A 22,121-nucleotide genomic window follows, 5' to 3' on the forward strand; every position below is an offset into this window, starting at 1 on the left:
ATACCATTTTTTCTGAGTTCAATCGTTATTAAGCCCTCATTAATGTCTTTCAACACAAATTAACCGGGATAATAAATATTAAAACCTCATATCATGTCGTATGATTATACCCTGCCGAAGAATTAAGGTGTGTATATAGATTTGGGGTTGTCCGTCCGCCCGTCGTTCTGTCTTCTCGTCCTTCAGTCCGACTATAGACATTACTATGTAACTAATGGACAGATATTAACGAAACTTATGGTATGGACGTAAAGTGCACTGGTGCACGCGCAAGATTCATTTGGATCAGTTCAGTTACACGAAAGAGTAATTGATGAAGAAAGCTATGTGTCGCCCGGAGTCATTACTATGTTTATTATCGGCAGAATGAAACTTATGTGAAGTGTGTATAACTATAGTATGGCAGTTCAAGCGCAGGATACGTCTGAACTGGGTCAGAATCGCAACAGTTAAAGCACTTTAAGAAAGGAGAACAGATGAGCCATAACTATGTAGCTTACGGACAGAAATTAATGCCACTATATGATTATAGTGTAATGGTGCGTATAATGCAAGAATCGTATGAATCGTTTCAAGCAAAATAACCTTTTAATCAATAAAAAGGTCGTATTTGATAGTTGGAAGCCATTTATATATACCTGTTAAGTAATTGAAAGAAAGAATTGTTATTAAAATGATGAATGTACAACCATTGTGCAGTGGTGCATACGCATGTTTTGTCTGGATTGGGTCAGTTCAATCCCAGGTATTGTAATTTAATGTATGCAATAATTAAACGTGAATTTGTCCTCTTGAAATGACCACTATGATTTTGCTGAAAAAATAACTTAAAGAAACTATTAATTAATACTCAAAATTTGAGATACTCTACTTATGCCGTAACTTATCGCTCAATATCATACACACGCATACTTCCAATCGTACGGAACTCCTTTAAACTCTAACAAATCCGCACTTACCCGACAAATACCATACACAAGTCCTAAATTCTCATGCAAAGTAATAATGTCGTAAACGTATCGATAGCCATTCGTGCTAGTGTCCAATGGACGAATGAGGTATGGTCAAAGACTGACAGAAATATAGCGCAGATATGTCATAAAACACCCGTGTAATCATGTTTAACACAAACTACTCAGACAATTATTGGCCAGCCGCGTCACGGTGTATCGCAGCATGTCGGGAGAAAGGTCTTGAATGTGTGACAGCGGTCTTAAGACGTGTTACTATTGTTAAGCCTTTAAATGTGTGGTGGTGTTTGTGGCGTTTCTGATCTGCCGAAAATCCCTTTGATCATAATTTATATGATTTAAATCATATATGTGCAAGTGTTCCTGAACCAATTTCCTATTCAGTCTAAAAAACTTAACAAAGTTCAATCATATTATACGCGTTTAACAAAGACGCTGCCTTAATTCTGAATGTTCAATAAAGCGTGCAACCAACCTTTTCCAAATTCAGGTTTTGCGGTGGTGACGGATACTAAGCAGGCGTTGTGGACGGATGGCCGGTACTTCCTGGAAGCTGAAGACACGCTGGACTGCCACTGGATCCTTATGAGGGAAAGTACGGGGTTCAAGTCAATAAAGTTTGAACATAAGTTGTATATATGGTAGCAGTAGACAGTACGTATGATAATCGAAACGAATATACTAAATTTTCCACTGAATAAAAAGCGCATGATATACAGCAATAATTTATCAGGAACAAAATAGTAAAGAGATGTATTCAGAACCAATGGCTTTATGTCGTTCTAGTCTAGTATTTCACATCCATTGATTGTATGCATATAAACTCTCACTGGCGTGTTTTTATTATCGTCAGGAGAGATTGGAGTTCCCTCGATGATTGAGTGGCTCAAATCCGTGTTGACAAACGGACAAACCTTGGGGGCGAGTCCCTTCCTAAGCAGTAGCTGTAAGTTATATTTCTGTTTTTAAATCTTGACTAGTTGCAAGTTGTCATTCCGATTTTAAGGGCCTTCCAGAACGCAAATGTGGGAGAGGAAGTCCGAAATTTATAACGTTTCAAAATTTCACATTTAATTAGTTTTTGGTACAATGCTATTTCCAAAGAAGGTATACATCCTTTTCACAAAGTGGAGTAAGGAGTTGAACATTTGTTTGTGTCTAAATGTTCAATACAACCTAAACAACAATGTAATCTGTCTTCTTGGCGTGTAATGTTTAAAAAATATGTTAAATGATTTAAAATGTTAAATTGCTCAAGTTTTCTTGTCAAGAAGCATTATGCTTACCCGTTAATCTTCAGTTATGTTAAAGATGCACTCTTACTCCCAAATGAGATGTACCACAATTAATACAAATGTTTTAATATACGAAAAAAAATGAATAAATGTCAAAAACAATGGTTCTTATAAAGGATACCGAGTTTAATTTGAAAGAAAGGTGCAGAAATAACAGTATTTCTACCTTATGAGACGAAAGTAGATCACAGTAAATCTTTTTGCACTCATCAATCATTTAATATTTTTGCGTTTTCGACTATAAAATACACAGTTACAATCTTGTTATCAGTAATGAATATTTTCCATAAATGCTTCATTTAGTAAGTAGTTAAAGGTTTATCACTCAAAACTTATGTTTGTTATATTTGTGTATGTACTGATTTTGAATAAGAGTGTCACTTTAAAAATATAATAAAAAATACTACTGGTTGTGACATTTTATATTACTTAATGATAAATAGAATGGAAGAAATAAACTTTATTAGCGAAATATATGAAACTGTGCATTATAAGAAATTTGTATAAATAATTTCAAGTATTTTGATGACAACACATACTGTGTATCTTAATGATAATAAAAGAAACTGCGATACAGGGGATGCATGTGACAATTTAAGAATTAAGTCATCCTCAAACAAATTTCCAGGGTTATTTGCATTGGTATTTATTGGAATGCACAGTTTCTTTTCTCCGCTCGTATATAAACCATACACGTCTACCATGAGCTAACTGTTCTATTCTGGTAGCCTCATGGAAGGCTAACGAAGAAGCTCTGCAGGCTGCTGGTATCGACATGAAGGCCGTCTCCAACGAGCTCATAGATGCCCTTTGGAACAACGATCGCCCTGCACAACCGAACTCGCCCATAAACGCTCTTCCTATTCAGTTTGCGGGTATGTAAAACACTATGCGGTACAATATGCTGCTATTGGTGTGGATTAAATCGCTGTGTCGTTAGGATGAGATTGTAATTTTAACTCAAACTTGGTAAAATACTCTTTTAAAATCACATCTTTATAGTACAATGATCTTGTTCCTTTTCAAGGTCGGTGTCGGGTATTATGGAGCGATCTTACGATTAATTACCATACCCTGTAGTAATTGTTTTGTATTACATTATTCTTTATTGGTGTGTCTGGCTGTGTACGTACGGTAGATCAAAATTTGTAGTGTTTGCAAACGAAGGTTCTGTATACCATACTTGTTGTGTTTGTTGGTGCCGTTTCATGTCATGTGTTTGTTGATGTGTTTGCGGATGTAGTTTCATGTGTCAGTTCGGCAGACCATTCTTGGTGTGTTTGCGGATGTAGTTTCATGTGTCAGTTCGGCAGACCATTCTTGGTGTGTTTGCGGATGTAGTTTCATGTGTCAGTTCGGCAGACCATTCTTGGTGTGTTTGCGGATGTAGTTTCATGTGTCAGTTCGGCAGACCATTCTTGGTGTGTTTGCGGATGTAGTTTCATGCGTGAGTTCGGCAGACCATTCTTGGTGTGTTTGCCGATGTAAACATGACAGACCATTATTGGTGTGTTTGCGGATGTAGTGTCATGTGTCAGTTCGGCAGACCATTCTTGGTGTGTTTGCGGATGTAGTTTCATGCGTGAGTTCGGCAGACCATTCTTGGTGTGTTTGCCGATGTAAACATGACAGACCATTCTTGGTGTGTTTGCCGATATACACATGACAGACCATTCTTGGTGTGTTTGCCGATATACACATGACAGAACATTCTTGGTGTGTTTGCCGATGTACACATGACAGACCATTCTTGGTGTGTTTGCCGATGTAAACATGACAGACCATTCTTGGTGTGTTTGCCGATGGACGCATGACAGACCATTCTTGGTGTGTTTGCCGATGTAAACATGACAGACCATTCTTGGTGTGTTTGCCGATGGACGCATGACAGACCATTCTTGGTGTGTTTGCCGATGGACGCATGACAGACCATTATTGGTGTGTTTGCGGATGGACGCATGACAGGCCATTCTTGGTGTGTTTGCCGATGGAAGCACGGCAGACCATTCTTGGTGTGTTTGCCGATGGACACATGACAGACCATTCTTGGTGTTTGCCGATGTACACATGACAGACCATTCTAAGTGTTTGCCGATGTACACATGACAGACCATTCTTGGTGTGTTTGTCGATGTTCACATGACAGACCATTCTTGATGTGTTTGCCGATAGAAGCACGGCAGACCATTCTTGGTGTGTTTGCCGATGGAAGCACGGCAGACCATTCTTATATACCATTTGTGTATATGTTTTCAGGTGTAAGTTGGGAGAACAAGGTTACAAACATGCGAGAACAGATGGCTGCACTAGGCACAGACATGATGGTTGTTACTGGTCTCGACGAAACTGCGTGTAAGAACTCGCGTTTTTACTTCAACTTAACAAATAACTGTTAAGAGTTTGTCAATAAAACTAACATGATATTATACTGAGAACATGAATACTTGAGTTCCAACATGTGCAGTATACGGTATTTCTAAAACATTTAAAACAGAAGGAAATAACCACTCCTTGGTATATTGCCGTTTCGGGATGGTCTGTCGGATTTTTAAAAGCCCCATTAGCTGCAGTTTTGATGTAATCGGATATGAAAGATTTCTGAAAACTTTGAAAAGCAAGCTAAGGTGATAAGTACAAACATGAAAATAATATTATAAATATTATGATAAAAAAGAAAACTAAAATAAAAATGTATTGCATCATACCCATGAAGGTTTTCACTGAGAGATATTTGTTTTTTAACCATGGTTCATTTAATGTTATTCCCAACCACCTTTGTTACATTTTAGGGTTGTTCAACTTGAGAGCAAGCGACATTGACTACAATCCCTTCTTTCTGTCATACGCAATCGTTGCCAACGACAGTGTCTCGTAAGTGACTGGTTCCCATTGAGTATGCTTTTACGTATATATTTGTATATTGAAGCTTGACATAAAATGGATTTCGCTGCACTGAGCAGCTATGACTTTATTCTTTGGATAAAATGAGCACATGTTTCTAGGTTATTCAGAATTTTCCAAAAGTGATTGGATACCATAATTACTTTTTGTTGAAGTATGAGATTAAGATTGGTTTCAGCTAAGCGAACAACAACATGAGAGTAGTATTGTATTGGAATACAAATATATACAAAAAAAGTCTGAACCGCATTATTAATGACATTTAAAAATACTGAACCTCAGTTCAACAGTATAAAGTAGGATATTGGAATACGAACATAGAAAAACGTGTACTCATTATTAAGGCGAGTGATTAGATAAAGAGAACAGAACATACTAAAGTCTATTATTCATTCGTACGACTTTTATAACGTACATCGTCTACAAAACATACATTTTTCAAACAGAAGTGTGTTGCCACTTTTCAGGTTATACCTACTGAATCACACCCAGAAGCTAACAAATGCGCCGACAGATGACGCTACGAGCCAGACTCTGGCGGAACATCTCAACACTGGTGCTGACGGCACGTGTCTCGGGAGAACGGGAATGTGTGTTGACGTAAGTAGGATGACATATATATGAGGCAATTACTAAAATAGGTCCAATGTTCATCTTTAATTTCCTTCATTTAAGATGCTATTTTATCTGTACAAAATCTGCCAATTGAGTTGAATACGGTTATTTTTCAACTGTATTAATAATGTTCGATGTAATCAAACGAACGATCTTGAATTATACAAAACACGTAGGAATATTTTATTTTGGCACCAGTTATGAGTTCGGCCATAATTATGTATATATGGTGTTTTGGTAAAGAAATGTTCAGTTCTGTTTTGTAATAGTTAAATATATATATATATATATATATATATATATATATATATATATATATATATATATATATATATATATATATATATTGTATGTACAAATAGGATACGTCGATTACATAAGAAGACCTCTGTTATTGCAGGTGCGTGAATACGAGCCAATAACAGTTACACGTGACGTGGATAACCGCGCCCAGCGAGCCACCGGCGTGTTGATAGGATACGCCTGCAATCAGGCCATATATGCAGCCATTCCTAACAAGGTATTTTGCCAAAATCGATGCAGCCATTCCAAACAAGGTATTTAGCCCAAATCTATGAAGCCATTCCTAACAAGGTATTTAGCCCAAATCTCTGCAGCCATTCCTTACAAGGTATTTAGCCCAAATCTGTTAAGCCATGTGTATATTGTAACGGTCCGCTCTATGCGGATGTGCGTTCATAGTATAAAATTCCGTTATAGACGGAAGTACGTTCATGGTACGTAAGTTTACTTGGTTGGTAATTCAAAGCCCGGGCTCCGTGTGGATTGAGAATTTACTGTATATAAAGACCAGTGGACCCCTTCAGGGTCGCGAATGCTTTTCTCTGAATGGATCTGTTGCGTCTTTGGTCTCGCACCCTACAAATGGTGGCAGCTGTGGGATGTTGACAACTGCCGAATCGGAGTTGCCCTACCCACGAGTTTCCCAGGCCAAGACTCGAGACGAGTCTTCTCGGAGGGGAAAGTAATGTTTCGGTCCGCTGTCGTAGGCGGATGTGCGATCCTAGTATAACATTACGTTATATACGGAAGTACGTTCATAGTACGTATGTTTACTTGGTTGGTAATATGCAAATAAGCGAAGCTCGGGCTCCGTAAGTATTGAGAATTTACTGTATATAAAGACCAGTGGTCCTCTTTAGGGTCCTGCATGCTTTGCTCTGAATGGATCTGTTGCGTCTTTGGTCTCGCCCATTACTATATAAAAGCGTTTCCAGTCCAATAAATCATGCTGGCTGATACAAACAATATATAAAGGACTACATTAATATAGACATTGTCAATTGTTTTTTTAATTGAATTTCAACCGAATAAGATTATTTTCTAATTTGTTCTCACCATATCATGTAGTGCATGTTTCTTTAGTAAACCGACTTAACATCACGTGACCTTACAGATCGGAGCTGCTGGTGTATTTCACGTTGGTCGTTGCGAGGATAATAATCAAAAACAGAATAGATTTTGACCAATATAATAATCGAACACAAGATTTATGTTGACCATTATGTATTTAGCTTTGCAATAATTTCATATTTTTATAAAAAAAATATGCTCATGACATCAGATTAATGCTTTAATACCACTCGTAAACGAGAAAGTGCTGTAATGATATGTTTCAGGGCAAAATAGTACAGATGAACACACCCATAGCCACGACCAAGACAATGAAAAACTCCGTCGAAGTAGAGGGGATGAAGAAATCACATGTAAACATTTCAAATGGATTGATAAAGTGAAATTGAAGAACTGTAAATGTATCCATACCTAGTAGATATGGCTAGTGCTTCTGAACTTGCCACTTATTTTATTTATATTATTTGGGCTTACAATATGTATGATATTTACAAGAACTACGGTTTAGAGAACTAGCTCAAAGAATTGCTTACTGGCCCTTTTCAAAATAGTTTTGGCACACACTAATTGAATTTAAACATTTGTATTATTCTAGTGGTTATAACAAAAGACAATCATATTATTTTAGATCCGCGACGCTGTGGCATTAATATCATTCCTGGAACGCTTGGAAAGAGAGGTACGGTTGACCTTGTTAACCATTGATGATATTAAACAAAGTATTAATGATGTACAACTTCAACCACAGCATGTTCGATTATAAATAATACCTTTTTAAAAGTACTCAGTAAATAATGTGGAACAAGTACATGTAGTTCTTTACTTTTATATGGTTAATGTTAAGCAGGTACTAGGGGACTTTGGTAGTAGTAATATATTGATTGCACCTTCAACTAAATTGTCACTGAACAGTCCCAGGACTATCCTCGAAATATCTTCAATGTAACAGCTTAAGCATCTTATTTTGTTTGGCTATGGAATTCGTTTTAACTTGATTTTTCTAAAACAATTACCTCCTTTGAAAGATAGGGAATGCTTTAAAATGAGAATATTATACAAATTATACAAAAAAAGGAAACAGAAATAGGGTTAGCTTGATCCTGTTATAAGGGAACTAAGACTGATCGAATAATTGAATATCTTAAATAATTATCTCGAATTGGGACCTGGGATTTAGTTTGTGCTTCCAAAGACTCCCCTTATCTCGAGTTAACCATACAAGACACCCCTTATCTCGAGTTAACCATACAAGACTCCCCTTATCTCGAGTTAACCATACAAGACTCCCCTTATCTCGAGTTAACCATACAAGACTCCCCTTATCTCGAGTTAACCATACAAGACTCCCCTTATCTCGAGTTAACCATACAAGACTCCCCTTATCTCGAGTAAACCATACAAGACTCCCCTTATCTCGGGTAAACCATACAAGACTCCCCTTATCTCGAGTTAACCATACAAGACTCCCTTTATCTCGAGTAAACCATACAAGACTCCCCTTATCTCGAGTTAATCATACAAGACTCCCCTTATCTCGAGTTAACCATACATTACAGGTGAAGGAAGGGAAAGAGTGGACCGAGTTATCAGCAGCTAAGGCTCTTGCTGAGTCAAGATAGTAAGTCCAAACCTTTTTATCTACACATTCTATGAGAAAATACATTTTTAAAAAGTATAAACACATGCAAGATTTTAAACCATACTATGCTTTTATGAGTTAAAATTAGTTGAGATTGAGATTAGATTTGAGTATTTTGTGATATTGGGGCCGGGTCAAGAAACACAAGGATATGCCAGTGTCTTTTCTTTCGAACGGTCTCAATTTAGACTCGACTATGACTTTTGAAGCAGTTTACTATGTTACGAATTCTTTACATTGCAAACTTTTACTAAACTACATGTAAACAATTGCTACTCTTGTAAGCCGGACTAACATATCGGGGACTTAATGCAAGACAGTTGTAACTAAATATAGAAATGTAAAGAAATACAACACTATTGCGTTAAGCCATCGATATGCAGTAATTTTCACAATTAGTGATCTGTTATGCACCAATCAATTGTAACCACAGCCCTCAAGTCCGGGGGTACACCGGGGAAAGCGGGGGAAATGGACCGTGTTTGTACCTTCCAGGTGGCCCCACAGTGCCGGTGAATGCGGTGGTTTTGTTCGCGCCGAAATAGCGGGGAATGGGCCATGACTTTGTGCCAGGAATTATCCGTTCTTTTAACGGGATTTGGCCGCGTTTTAGACAGGCATTCCACGGAGTTAAACGAGATTTAGCGAGATATTTTAACAACTATATTATTACAATTTTATTTACAATAAAAAAGATGGCACCTCATTCTGATTTCTCCCAATTTACCTAGGATACATTTGATTTGTCGGGGAATTTATCAGCAGTCTTTTTGTTGAGGGGGGGGGGGGGGGGGGGGCGGCGGGGGCGGAGTGCGTGGTTACAATTCACCGGTGCATTAATAGGAATTTGACAAACATATTAACAAATTGAGTATTTTTCGACCTTGAAACCCCTGACGATCATGGGCCATATGGTTTTCGGACTTAAGTGTGAGTATTATTTTCTTAATTAATCAAACAAGTGACGTTTTCAATTTTTACGTTTAATACTCACAATCAAACTGATGGATCCAGTGGTGTTTAATGGTTGTTCCATATACAGTGTTGTTCTTTTGAAGGGATCAAATGTATAACTTATATAATGTTGAAGTGCTCAAGAGTACAACAGAGGTCTAAGTTTTGCATCCATATCTGGGTCGGGAGCGAATGGAGCTATCATTCATTATCGACCAACGGAACTCACCAATAAAAAGATCACAACGAGCGAAATGTACCTTCTTGATTCCGGTGGACAATATCTGTAAGTGCCGACGCCGGCTTGTATTGTTTAGCATGCAATGACGGTTGCTTGGTGGTGTTTATTGTTCAGGGTGCATTTTAGTGCCGACACCGACGGTGTGCATTGTTAGCATGGATTGACATGTTCACAATTTGCACTGTCTTGCACAAACTCATGCTTTCGCTGTTTATGTTTTGTTTCCGCTATGTATAAATCGCGCAAGAGCTGTCCGGATGCTTGATAGATGCGAAATAATCATGGGCCAAACGAGCGAACTTCACGTATGGTAGCCAGCAATGGAGGAGGGATATGCTTTGATGTCAGGCATTTATGTTATTTACAGGGGATGGCGAAACAAATCGCAGATAGTTGTTTCCTGAAGAATTCAGTAGTGAAATAAATTGTCTTGCAACATTGTATGGTATAAAAACACTATTCCAGCGCACAACAGCATAACCGAGGTCTTAGTTTTCCAAGTATTTCTTCTTCCGGATCGAATGGGGCAATAATCCACTATACAGTAACAAACCTGACAGATAAGCCTATAAGTACTAGTGAAATATACCTGCTAGACTCCGGTGGCCAGTACTTGTGAGTGTGCACGCCTAATTGCTCATACAATAGAAAAATTTGTTCTAAATGTCTTGATAGGATTGGGTTTTATTTTTACTGCTACCAAACAACGTGCATTATAGCATGCAGCATCTTCCGTACATAGCATTATCTAATGGGAATGATGTTTAATCCTGTAATTATTTTTTTCTTTACAAAAAATATATACATTGTTCAAGAACTATTTTTATATGATTGTTTCGTAATATTCACTGCAAGAGAATGAACATATTCTTTAATTACCGTTATATATTAAAATACATAAAACATTTGTTTTTAATAATTGTTTATTTTGATGTTGTTGAAACATTTATAACGTGCGTACTTTTCCACAGGGACGGTACAACAGATGTTACGAGAACATTCCATTTTGGCACTCCAAATGACTTTGAAAAGGTACGAAAACGTTTTGTTTTACTCTTTACTTAAGAAATCGTCTAATATTGAACAATTATGTTTTTTACGAAGCGTGTGTATTAATTGTTTTTAATACACGAGCGTATACACGTCTGACTTTCAGGAGTGCTATACACGAGTGATGATGGGACATATCAACCTTTTCCTCGCAAAATTCCGGAAGGGAGTCTATGGTATGTATAAATCTTAAATGCGTCTGATACCTCATGGAACTGGTATTTATATAACTTATCAAAACACTAATTGAATAATAGGACTCCATAAATGCATTTTTGATAATTTGCAGGTATTCTTCATGGTTTCAGCATTTAGTATTATATTTTGCATCAATCAATCAATCAAATCTTTATTTCCTCCTATATAGAAGATATGCAAATACATTTTTACTTATAAAGTGCTCTAACATTGACCAATATAGAACAAGTTAACACAGTAAACATAACTCATTTTGGTCCAATTTATTTTTTCTTGCTATGCTGGTCTGAAAATTAGTATAGTATATTAGTAAAGGTAATGCTTTTGGCATGATCCTCTGCGACCTGCAGATAGCGTTTGATACTATAAACCATTCCATCCTGTAAATGATTCTTTAAGCCTTCGGTCTCGGCCTTGACATTTTGAAATGGTTCAAATCTTATCTTTCCGACAGGCAGCAACTTGTTGATATTGCAGGTCCTTTTTCTTCGACTGCCAATGAAATATGCGGTATCTCTCAAAGTTTTATTCTTGGTCCTTTCCTCTTTTTTCATTTACATGAATGATATGACAGCAGTTGTTAGGAATAAAGTTCTTATATATGTTTGCTGATGAATCTGCTATAATAGTATCTGGTAAAAGTTTTTCTTACGTAGAGAATGCTTTGACTAAAAAAATGAAATTAGTAAGTCATAGTTAATTGAAACAAGTCATTTTTGCATTTTTGTAAAGCCGTTTCTATTGTGTTCCGTTCGAGACACCAACTAAGGTGTGTCTGGTGTCCAGTCGCATCAAACTCCTACACTGGTTACCAAATGAAATAAGAGTTGAACAAATTATGCCGAGTCACGTTTTAGGTACAATACATATGTGAAAAAATACAGAAACAAACCCAGTAGCCAAAAGTTTAAACATAAACCCAACAAACTTGCCCCAGAGTAAGTGATTGACAGTGTTGTTCTTTTATACTTATAACACAAGACTTCGAAGTCAAGGAGGTTTCCGTCTTCCAAAGTTCAAAGGTTCTGGATCCAAATCTTTCATTTTTTAAGGTTGTGGACGAATTTACCCGAGAAAATAACCCAAATAAGGAATCTTCAAGCCTTTATGGTTGCCATCAAAAGCTTTTTAATGAGTATTTTTTTATGTTGTTCTTAACATTTTTAACATGCAATCAGTATTATTTATCCTTGCATATATTTTGGCGTAGGACATTTTTCGTTGTTGGTTCGTTGTTGACGAAAATGCCACATTAGTTTTTCATGACATGCACTTTCCATTATACATGTATGAATATATCATTGTAAAATACATTTAACACAGCAATGTATACAACAATTTGTCCAGCTTATTAATTTTTTGAATAATTTAAACTACTTTAAATGTCTATCGTCATAAGGTATCATTTTATATATTAAATGATGCCGTGCAATATACATCTGTAAGGGTTTTCTTATTACAATATATGACATTTTCAGACATTTTATGTTTATATTTTTCAAAGAACTCTTGCCTCTCTATGTCATGCCACCAATACTAAGCACCAAATTGGAAATAAGAGCTTGCTCTTCATTGTGTTTTATTATGGTAGCATGTAATGGTTTGGCAGTGCATGATATAGTATTTACTATTTATAATAATATTTTATTCTAGTTTATATTCTGCTGTGAACCATGTGAAATGTGTTTCCTTTGCTTAAATATAAATTATCTTTATGTGTTTGGTTGGTAGGTCGGGAGATAGACGCGTATGCCCGGGGTCCCCTTTGGGACGTTGGTCTGGTGTACAGGCACGGCACAGGTCACGGTATTGGCATGTACCTCAGCGTACACGAGGGTAGGTCATGTTGATTCAGTTTGTTATTGTCACTGTGCGTTTTAAGTATGTGATTTTAATTTTCATGTGTAATGGTGGATTAAGTCATGATGATTTTTAGTGAAAGTTTTACAATGAGCCAAAGAAATGATACAATGTTACATTGCAATATTTTATTAAAATGACATCTTACGCAATGAACCGTAAAAGTAACAATTATAAGACTGTAGTTTTTCATTTGACACGAGGATTCCGGTAGTCACTCTTGTACACAGTGGTTAGAAATTGGCTCAAGGAGAGAAATTTTTGATAAGCTTATAAAGAGCTGATTTTTCTACCTTCTTTACCCTGTGCGTTGGAGTGTAGTGTTGAGTGATCATGTTGGTTGTGTTGCATTGCTGGTGTTGTTCTCAAGTGTTGTATACTGTTGCAGGGCCAGGCAGAATATCTCTGTCGCATGCGCTCATTGCAAGTGACCACCCACTTGATGTAAACCAGTTCTTTTCCGATGGTAATTCCTTGCAAATATGGATGGGCACAGGACAAAAAAATATACGGCAATATTTTCATGACTATCTCGGATATATTTCTAATGAAAAGAAAGGTCATCCTGAGATAACTTCCAGATTATGAGATACATGATATTAAAGCGGCTTACTGCAATGCCATATTGCCATATTTTTGTCTAGTGCCCTTTCAAGCTTAATCTTAAGACTATCCATTGTACTATTGTGGTACTATTTTAGGTCCAGTGTACTTCGCTAAGCCTTCATATAGACCCGGGCCGGAGTTGATGTTACTTGAAAATCAATTCATATCAGACGGTAACTGAAAATGTCGCATGAAGCCTCGCCTTTTGAATATGCACAATTGTTGTTTTTTTTTATTTTACAATTCCTTCCGATGTATCGTTAACGTTTGAGTACTAGCAGTATCAGTTATGTTGTCATAAGCGATTCGCTTGCAGCAAAGACTAACAGAATATGTTCTCCTCGTGTTTGTAACCAAACTGAAGCTCAGAATCGCATTGAACCGTCCATACTCCATGCTGCTTTACAACACGTATGTCAACATTAAACGACCATGTGTGTGTGTATGCTCTTTAGAAATTTAATGTATCTGAACACAGCGCTATAGTCCCTGCTTTTTACCTGGCTATACTATCTACCATTAGGCTTTACCAGGCGTTTATCAATAAAGCAATAATTAATTGTTTATGTATTTTCACTGCATATTATTTCCTTAGTTATGGCCATATACGGGCTTCCATCGTTAAAACATTGGTGAAAAGAAAGGAACCCTTGCATATAAATAATGGTAGATATTTAGTCATACTTGGTACCCGTAAATCTTTGAATACTTTTTTGTTAAATACAGCGGAAATTATAATGTAATTTCAATGTATGTTACTTTATGGACAAAACAAGACTTATTTTGCTAATAAAAGTCAAAACTCAAAACAATCAAACTATTACAACTAAGAAGTAAGGACACATTTACTCGCCCAAACAGTCGCATTTATATTTGATCATGCATGCACGAGTTATGAAATGGCGCGTACAAAAGCGATGTGAAGTCATAATGAACCATTGAAGGCAGTATTTGCCAATATTTTTCATTGATAAAAAGGAAATTGAATGTGAATTGAACCAATTTTCCCTCATTTTAAGTACATGTATACAAGTATGTGAACCTTGTATAGTTGTTGCTGTAAACTAATATATCTTACTTTGCCATTTTGTTTTTCTTTGTTGTTATAAGGGGTGACTTGTTGTAATGCTTAAACAATTACTGTGGCGTTACAGAACCTGGGTACTATGAAGACGGGAAGTTTGGGATCCGGCTGGAAAATATTGTCATGGTTACCAATGCAAGTACCAAGGTAAGGTATCGGAAAGGGATTGTTTGTTTTATGTTATGTCAACAATGTGTGCTTGCATTCCCGTATCGTAGTCTTTGTCACCCACAGAATTGATTAAGAAACCAAGAGTATCACTTTAAGCCAGTTTAATCTATTTTACGACGATTGTAATACAAGTTTCTTTAACTGTTGCTAAGTCACCATGTCATGAGAGTCGGGTATTGTGTGGTTAGGGAACCGGGTTGCCCGGAGAAGAACCTTTGTCCGGCTTGGTGACCGCCAAACAAACTCACACAAGCCAAGGCCGGTAATCAAACCCGGGACGATTAGGTGAGAAGCGAGTGCGCTAATCACTGCTCTAACCTAAATTTGTGCAATAGCCTAAAAGCAATACTTTATCTATTTATTTCACAACGATTGTAATACAAGTTACTTGAAGTGATACTAAGTCACCATGTCATGAGAGTCGGGTATTGTGTGCCCGGAGAAGACCAATTGTCCGACTCAGTGACCACCAAACAAACTCACATACGCCAAGGCCGGTAATCAAACCCGGGACGCTTTAATGGGAAAAGGGCACTAATCACTGCTCTAACCTTAACTTGTTCAATAGCCTAATAGCAATACTCAAACCATTGAACCACGATAATTTAAGTTACTTACCTGTATGTGCATATCTTCAGATAACATTCGTTATTTTTAAGATTAAGAACGTTGACTGATGTATTTTTACATTTAAACATAAACAAGAGATGCACCTATACATATAGCTTCATATCTGAAAAACAAATGCCGAATGAGAACTAAAAACATTGCTTTTCATGTATGCCTGTACACTTTTCCAGTACCATTTTCCTGGGACTGAGTTCTTGACTTTTGAACATGTGACACTGGTGCCCTATGCGCCCAACCTGATCAACTACGATCTTCTGGATGACAAGCAGGTAAAATATCCTTGTTTTATATGTATATTATTTACATACATATAGCTCGATCATGAAGTCTCTGTCAGTGGGTGTTGTTTTAAGTCTGACTTGTGATGACGATATGGTATTAGTGGCTCCTGTCCTCATTGCCTTTTGGTCAATTCATTTCCTTTATTATTTTATGCTATGTCTTGAATTTAATCTAGTTTAAAGCTTATCTTAAAGTCTTAAAAGCTGCACTTTCACAGATTGAACGTTTGACAACTTTTTTTATTTTTTTTTGTCTTTGAATGAGCCAATTTTTGCTAAAATCCATGAGAACCTTTCATATAAGAGTGCTGACAAAAAAATTAGATCGCAGATTTTTATATCTAGTTTCAAAAATTGATGTTTGATGCATTTTCTTAAACCGTTAGTAACGGTTTGCAGATATTTATGCAAACATTTGCTCTTTCCAAGAAAAAGAAGAAAAAGTTGTAAAAATGGTATATATGTAAGAGTGCAGCTTTAAGACAACACATATATAAATATTTTTTATTGTGAAGTGACTGTCAATTCATGCAATTAGCAACGCTCGTGAATTAAATTATACAGAACTTGCGCTTTGCACCTACTGTGTATAATTTCAATAACTCCAGTAATATGCAGTTTTTTTTACATAACCAGCACCACTCCTTAACGTTGAATCTAAATGTCAACTTAATTTCAATTGAATGACATTGAATTGAATTGAGGCTTAGAGCTTAGAGGAGCCTTTAAGAATATAGTTTAATAGTGATTTGACTTTGAAGTATGACGTCGGGTTAATATCACTGTGTATTTCAGATTCAATACCTGAACGATTACAACGAGTTGGTCAGAAGCAAGGTTGGCCCCGAATTACAACGCCAAGGGAAAACGGCAGCTTATGAATGGATGAGGTCTAAGACAGAACGTTACGAGAAAATTAATCCTCAAACCCCGAATACAGAAAAAGTGAGGTCTTCAACAGTGACCGTTTCTCCAGTTGGGCTATTTGTCTTAATCCTTCTATCAATCTTTCCGGTTATTTTACACCATTAGTTACAATTTGTACTCTTCTGAATTCCGTGTTTGTATTAGTTTGACTTATTGACTTTAAATATTTTAATAATCGTACTATTATCCACCAGCTGGATCATATTATTGTTTCTTATTTGAGCTCTACATTAAAATAAGCATTCTTCTCCGGCAAAATAAACATTATAGCATGACAATGTAAAAAGGTCGGTCAAACACTATGCGATTCTTTAAGAGCTCAATGTTGAAAATTAGAATTTAATATGAATGTATATGTGCGTGTTAAGAGTTATCTGTATGATCATTGATTATTTATTAGTTTTGCAGTTTAGCTCTCCCTAAAAACGCTCAATATTTTGCATATCATCATTCTTACCTGTTAATATTGTGGGTTTTCTCAAAACATACAGCGGCTTTTATTCCTTCTCGGTTGTTTTCCTTAATGCAATACTAAGCAGAGATATTATATAAATTGTGTGCGAGTCTTTGCGAAAAATAATTGATTTGTTTATATTATAAGTGTTTGTACTCGTAATTCTTCGTAAATAAACTAACTAAATAAATCCGAGTTGCGTTTCTAGATAAATTTAAGACTCGAGAGCCACAATGTGAAAGATCAGAAAACGTCGCTTTGACCACATCATTTGACCAAGATCAGTATCCGCTGTAAAAATTGAACTCTCCGTGCATTATTGATGTTTGAATAATAGAAAGAAACAATAATGTATACATTTTTACATTTTTTTTTGTATTTTTCACATATTTTACAGACCCATTGTTCAAAATATCCAGAAAAAAATGCTCAAAATTGGATAGTCTTCAAAGCATATCTTAATTTAAAAAGCAAAAATCAACACAGGTGCATAATTATACACATGTAGCAAAAGTCTATCGTAGGTCTGTGTATTCCGACGACCGTGATCATGGCGCACCGGAAGTGGCGTCCCAGGCGCTCTAAGAGGAAAGCTTCTGGTCGTAATGCCACTCGCCAAGACCGGGGCCGACCCGCTCCAGGTTGGTCAGGCGGTCGCTGATCTCCTTGATGGCGTTGACCTGCTCCTCCAGGAACTCGCCCTCCAGGTAGTCCGTCATCTAGGGGCAGATAATTCATGATTGTTATACTGCTAGATTCAATATTCATGATTTCAATACTTATTATGGTATCAGAGAGCAGACAAATGGTTTAAATACTGGTGCCACCAGCTATTTCATAGCTGAGACCATGATTAAAATACTGGCGGATAATCCATGTTCGACACACGGGCAGATTTTTTTCAGGTTTAAATATGGGCAGATAATTCGAAGGTGAAAAACGGGAGGATAAGAATATAATTTATGATTGTAATACTGACATAATTAAGGGTATGCCATTCATGGCTGATCATTAGAAGATAGTAAGAGTTATATAGGTCATGTCGGTTATAATGTGTCATCCTCACCTGGGCATCGCCGTTATCGGAGGCGATCTTGTGAAGGTCAAGGAGGGACTGGTTCACGTCCTTCTCCAGCTGTAGGGCGTCCTTCATGGCGTCCAGTCCACTCCCCCACTCGTCCTTGCTGGGCTTCTGTAAAAGATACACGCAGTGATTAGGGCAACTCAAATTACAAGGAGGCGTCTTTCATGGTGTCAATCTCAGACCTCCAAGATTTGACAACATAGTTTATGGGTTCAACGAAATAATGTCGTTATTTCATATCTAGTCGGATTTTGGCCACCCCGATGTGGCTCTGGCTCATTGTTCAATCATAGTTAGGGTTTTTAAACAATCGTTGGATATGTAACCGGGTATCTGACGGATAATTGTCACGCTATAGAGCTAGCTTTTATAACGACGCGGTAAGTTGTCCGCCTGCAAAGCGAGACGTCACGGGTTCGACCAACGATATTTGCACATGCGCAGCCAGTTACAGAAATTAAGTGATCGTGTTCAACATCACAGCTTTGTTGAAATAACCACGAAGTACCAGCCACGTTCTACTATCCTTATGATAAATATCGTGGTCGCGTTCTCATGGCATCACCATTTATTTAGATAGATGTGTTCGTTTTTATTCTTACAACATACAACTGCATGTATATAAAGCTTAGCAAGCACATGACTGTCTCTTCAAAAGAGTTTTCTTTTAACTGTATTGGTTGCGTGACTACTGGTTAAAAGGGTAGCAGATTTTATAGCTGCATCGCGGAACCTTGCATTCTATATTATATTGAGAAAATTGCGCAGCCATTTTACTGAAGCAGCTCCGATTTCGACTGCATGTGCAACCTAAAAACGAAATTGCATCTATAAACAGCACCCCGTAGATTAATTATGCTGGCTTTATTCCATAATTTTTCTAGCTAGGATATGGCTGTGTCACAAATATCTGGTTTCAAACAGGTTTATAATTTAAATATGTAGTTAAAAGGCATCTTCTGTACCGAAGTGTTTTTGAAATTTAAGTACGTAATGCTGTATAGGTAATGAAAGAGCCCGGCCAACTCGTATTAAACCAGTACCTCAAACATCAATTACACCCAGACTCATTTATTTAAAGTACATGTACATGTAACTTGTATCATTCAGTTGTGTGTTTGTTGTTTTTCATGTCGTGGACACGTCCATATGCACACACAAACATGCGTCTGTAGCTATACTAAGTATATGTGAACCAAACAGGCTAACCACATTCACACCATGCGCTAATGTGACATCAATCTCTCAAAGGGACTCGCTCATGTTTTGTAAAATGCATTTTCTTTTCTAATGACGAAATAATTTCAGTATCAAAGAGTAAAATACTTATAAAAATTGTGTTTTCAAATGCATTACAATACAAAAAATAATTGGTTCAAAAACATGAGCGAGTCCCTTTATTAAGTCACGCAAAGTCAAATACCGGCGACATGGATTTGGGTCATTTACTACAAATAAGGAATAAACCATATTTCAAGAGTAGAAAAGAAACTAACACCACTTCAAAGTTCTGAACGACGGATTATATGTTACATACACTAGGAATTGACTTACGTCGATGGGTTTGAGGACGACACGGCCACCTCGCTTGTTCTGGTATTTCATCAGTTTCTCCGCGTGCTCGCGTTCCTCGTCAGAGGAGCTCTTGAAGAAACCACTGAAGCCCTTTAACGCTACGTCGTCACGATCGAAGTAGTACGCCTACGGACGGAGATTAAAAAGGTTAGGTTGGTGATTTGATATTTATGTACATCTAAAGTTCAATAATGCTCATTTAAAACATGCTAAATAATGAAATAATCAGATAATGGCAATGTCAACCAAGTGCGCAAGTTTATGTTGCTATGTTCAAGATTATGTTTATATGTGTAAACCGTCTTAAAACGTCTTTTATTCAGGTCTTAACACTGTCGCCCCCCCACCCCCCTCCAAATCGTCCAAGTTTACTTTTTATTTCAATACAGGAGAAGAAAAGTAATAAAATACGCCCAGATTGCACCATTTCAAACCCCCTGCCAACACTGTAAGTCACATAAATTTCGTTTCTGTGGGAGGGGCGCAAGTAAAAAGGGTACACCCCCTAGGTTAAGCCCTCTATAACATCGAATCCTGGAGCCGCCCCTGCTTTAATCCAAAGAAAATCCTGTTAAAGCGCAGACATAAGACCAGCCAGTACTAAGAAGGCAAGATGTTATTTTTGCGTTAATATCCTTCCATAGTACAATGTACTTAAAGCACTTGTACTCAAGGTTCACGCTCCGATTAGTAATCGATCTTCAGCTTTACGATGTCACGAATAACCTCAATTTTCGCTAGGTTAGCTAATACACAATTATTCCCCAAATAGTTTCTACATTACAGCGAGAGATTCAACAAGAAAATTTGGCACACTCACCATAGACATGTAGACATAGCTGGCATACAGCTCCATGTTGATTTGTTTGTTGAGTCCAGCCTCGCTCAGCTGATGGAAGTTCTGTCTGGGTCTCGACATAGCCATCTTATTCTTTTTATTTCCGAGTAGATAGTACACACACGAAGCTGATCGTTGTTGTTAAAGCTTGAAAGAGCTGTTTCGATTGTTTTCGGAGGAAGTTTGTCCGTACGTACACTGACGTCGCAAGACAAATTATTCCAGAGTGTTGTTCAGTAAGGTATGAGGTTATTGCGCGCTAGCTTTGTTTATATACAGCCGGTCGATACACCACGTGGTCTGTCATGTGAATATTGGTAAGAGGTGCTCAAGAGGGGAAGCTCGCCTTATGTTCTAGATCTATCGATGTTTATAACGGCTTATGCAACAGTCCTAGTTTTGATGACCATGCAATGGTCAATGTCCACGCAATGGTCAGTTGTCAATCTGTCATTTCTTTATTTTTAACGCGCCTTCGTTTCATTTACGAAAACAAGCGATCGAATCATTGATGTTTGGGATAAGCCACCATATATTGAAATTGTGTAATTTTCGGTCACGATAATCGACTCAAATTACTGAAAATGAATAGTTAAAAATAGACTAAAGTCTCACGACCTTCTACATGAAAATACGAATTGTACGAATGTCACGACAAGTGAATTACGGAACATTTTCAAATCTTCAATGCGTAAAAATGAACATAAAAATGGTATAAAACACGGCTGTAAAGATAAACGTACAAATTGAACTGGTATGTCAATAATGTACACAATAAAAGACATGCAAACACTGTTCAGCGCAATGATTTGCGTACTGTATCATAAGCGTCATATTTGGTCAAACCGCATTCCGGATATAAACTTTTACATACAATAAATATCAATTAAATTAAACGCGTTTGCGCACGTTTACAGTTTGTACTCAGCGACCAACGTTTCTTATATTTTATGTGACATTAACACTTGGAATGATAATAGTTCTATTACGGAGTGATCGAAATACGCGGCAAATACCAACAATGGTCTCCGGTACGCGCTATTGTGAGCTCGACCTGAGAAAGTTTCAACCTTTATAACAACATTATGTTCATCAAGTCTTAGTATAAATAACAAACATGTAGAACACATTTTACTAAGTGACAGTGCGTATGAGGTTACACATGCTGTATACATAGTGACAGTGCGTATGAGGTTACACATGCTGTATACATAGTGACAGTGCGTATGAGGTTACACATGCTGTATACATAGTGACAGTGCGTATGAGGTTACACATGCTGTATACATGCTCACCAATACCATGAGACAGGAATGAGGCATTTTAATGGTACAGTATGTGTTCCTATTTTTATGACAGACAATATTGAAACT

The 22,121-nt window shown here is 37.1% G+C and overlaps 2 protein-coding genes across 7 annotated transcripts in view; one reads left to right on the forward strand and one right to left on the reverse strand.

Moving 5' to 3' along the window:
• LOC128236533 (xaa-Pro aminopeptidase 1-like) overlaps window positions 1–17,446 on the forward strand; it is an 85,666-nt gene extending 68,220 nt beyond the window's left edge. For 4 of the 6 annotated variants that reach the window (XM_052951446.1, XM_052951448.1, XM_052951444.1 and 1 more), the window contains exons 5-22: window positions 1,462–1,566; window positions 1,825–1,917; window positions 2,995–3,141; window positions 4,523–4,618; window positions 5,056–5,137; window positions 5,635–5,767; window positions 6,183–6,302; window positions 7,423–7,509; window positions 7,785–7,835; window positions 8,713–8,774; window positions 9,886–10,035; window positions 10,962–11,022; window positions 11,147–11,216; window positions 12,970–13,074; window positions 13,487–13,564; window positions 14,859–14,935; window positions 15,760–15,858; window positions 16,666–17,446. In XM_052951446.1, coding sequence (XP_052807406.1) covers window positions 1,462–1,566; window positions 1,825–1,917; window positions 2,995–3,141; window positions 4,523–4,618; window positions 5,056–5,137; window positions 5,635–5,767; window positions 6,183–6,302; window positions 7,423–7,509; window positions 7,785–7,835; window positions 8,713–8,774; window positions 9,886–10,035; window positions 10,962–11,022; window positions 11,147–11,216; window positions 12,970–13,074; window positions 13,487–13,564; window positions 14,859–14,935; window positions 15,760–15,858; window positions 16,666–16,902 — 1,853 coding nt within the window. In that variant the 3' untranslated portion in view covers window positions 16,903–17,446. Of the gene's footprint in view, window positions 1–1,461; window positions 1,567–1,824; window positions 1,918–2,994; window positions 3,142–4,522; window positions 4,619–5,055; window positions 5,138–5,634; window positions 5,768–6,182; window positions 6,303–7,422; window positions 7,510–7,784; window positions 7,836–8,712; window positions 8,775–9,885; window positions 10,036–10,455; window positions 10,606–10,961; window positions 11,023–11,146; window positions 11,217–12,969; window positions 13,075–13,486; window positions 13,565–13,799; window positions 13,878–14,858; window positions 14,936–15,759; window positions 15,859–16,665 lie in introns of all 6 variants that reach the window. The other 2 variants (XM_052951445.1, XM_052951442.1) reach the window with 2 other exon arrangements.
• A 159-nt stretch (window positions 17,447–17,605) lies between these two features.
• On the reverse strand, window positions 17,606–20,998 carry LOC128236535 (soma ferritin-like). Its single transcript, XM_052951451.1, has 4 exons — window positions 20,731–20,998; window positions 19,890–20,036; window positions 18,318–18,443; window positions 17,606–17,970 (listed from the first exon to the last, which is right to left on the reverse strand). The coding sequence occupies exons 1-4, from the start codon at window positions 20,833–20,835 to the stop codon at window positions 17,833–17,835; spliced, it is 516 nt and encodes a 171-aa protein (XP_052807411.1). The 5' UTR covers window positions 20,836–20,998; the 3' UTR covers window positions 17,606–17,832.
• Between the last annotated feature and the right edge of the window lie 1,123 nt (window positions 20,999–22,121).

This window comes from Mya arenaria, chromosome 6 (genome assembly GCF_026914265.1).
Source record: "Mya arenaria isolate MELC-2E11 chromosome 6, ASM2691426v1".
In the NCBI taxonomy this organism is placed as follows: domain Eukaryota; kingdom Metazoa; phylum Mollusca; class Bivalvia; order Myida; family Myidae; genus Mya; species Mya arenaria.

Coding starts and splice junctions, on each gene's coding strand:
- LOC128236535 (XM_052951451.1), bottom strand. CDS start 20,835: ATGGCTATGTCGAGACCCAGACAGAACTTCCATCAGCTGAGCGAGGCT. Junction 18,444..19,889: donor TCGTCCTCAAACCCATCGAC/GTAAGTCAATTC, acceptor TATCTTTTACAG/AAGCCCAGCAAGGACGAGTG. Junction 17,971..18,317: donor CCGATAACGGCGATGCCCAG/GTGAGGATGACA, acceptor ATCTGCCCCTAG/ATGACGGACTACCTGGAGGG.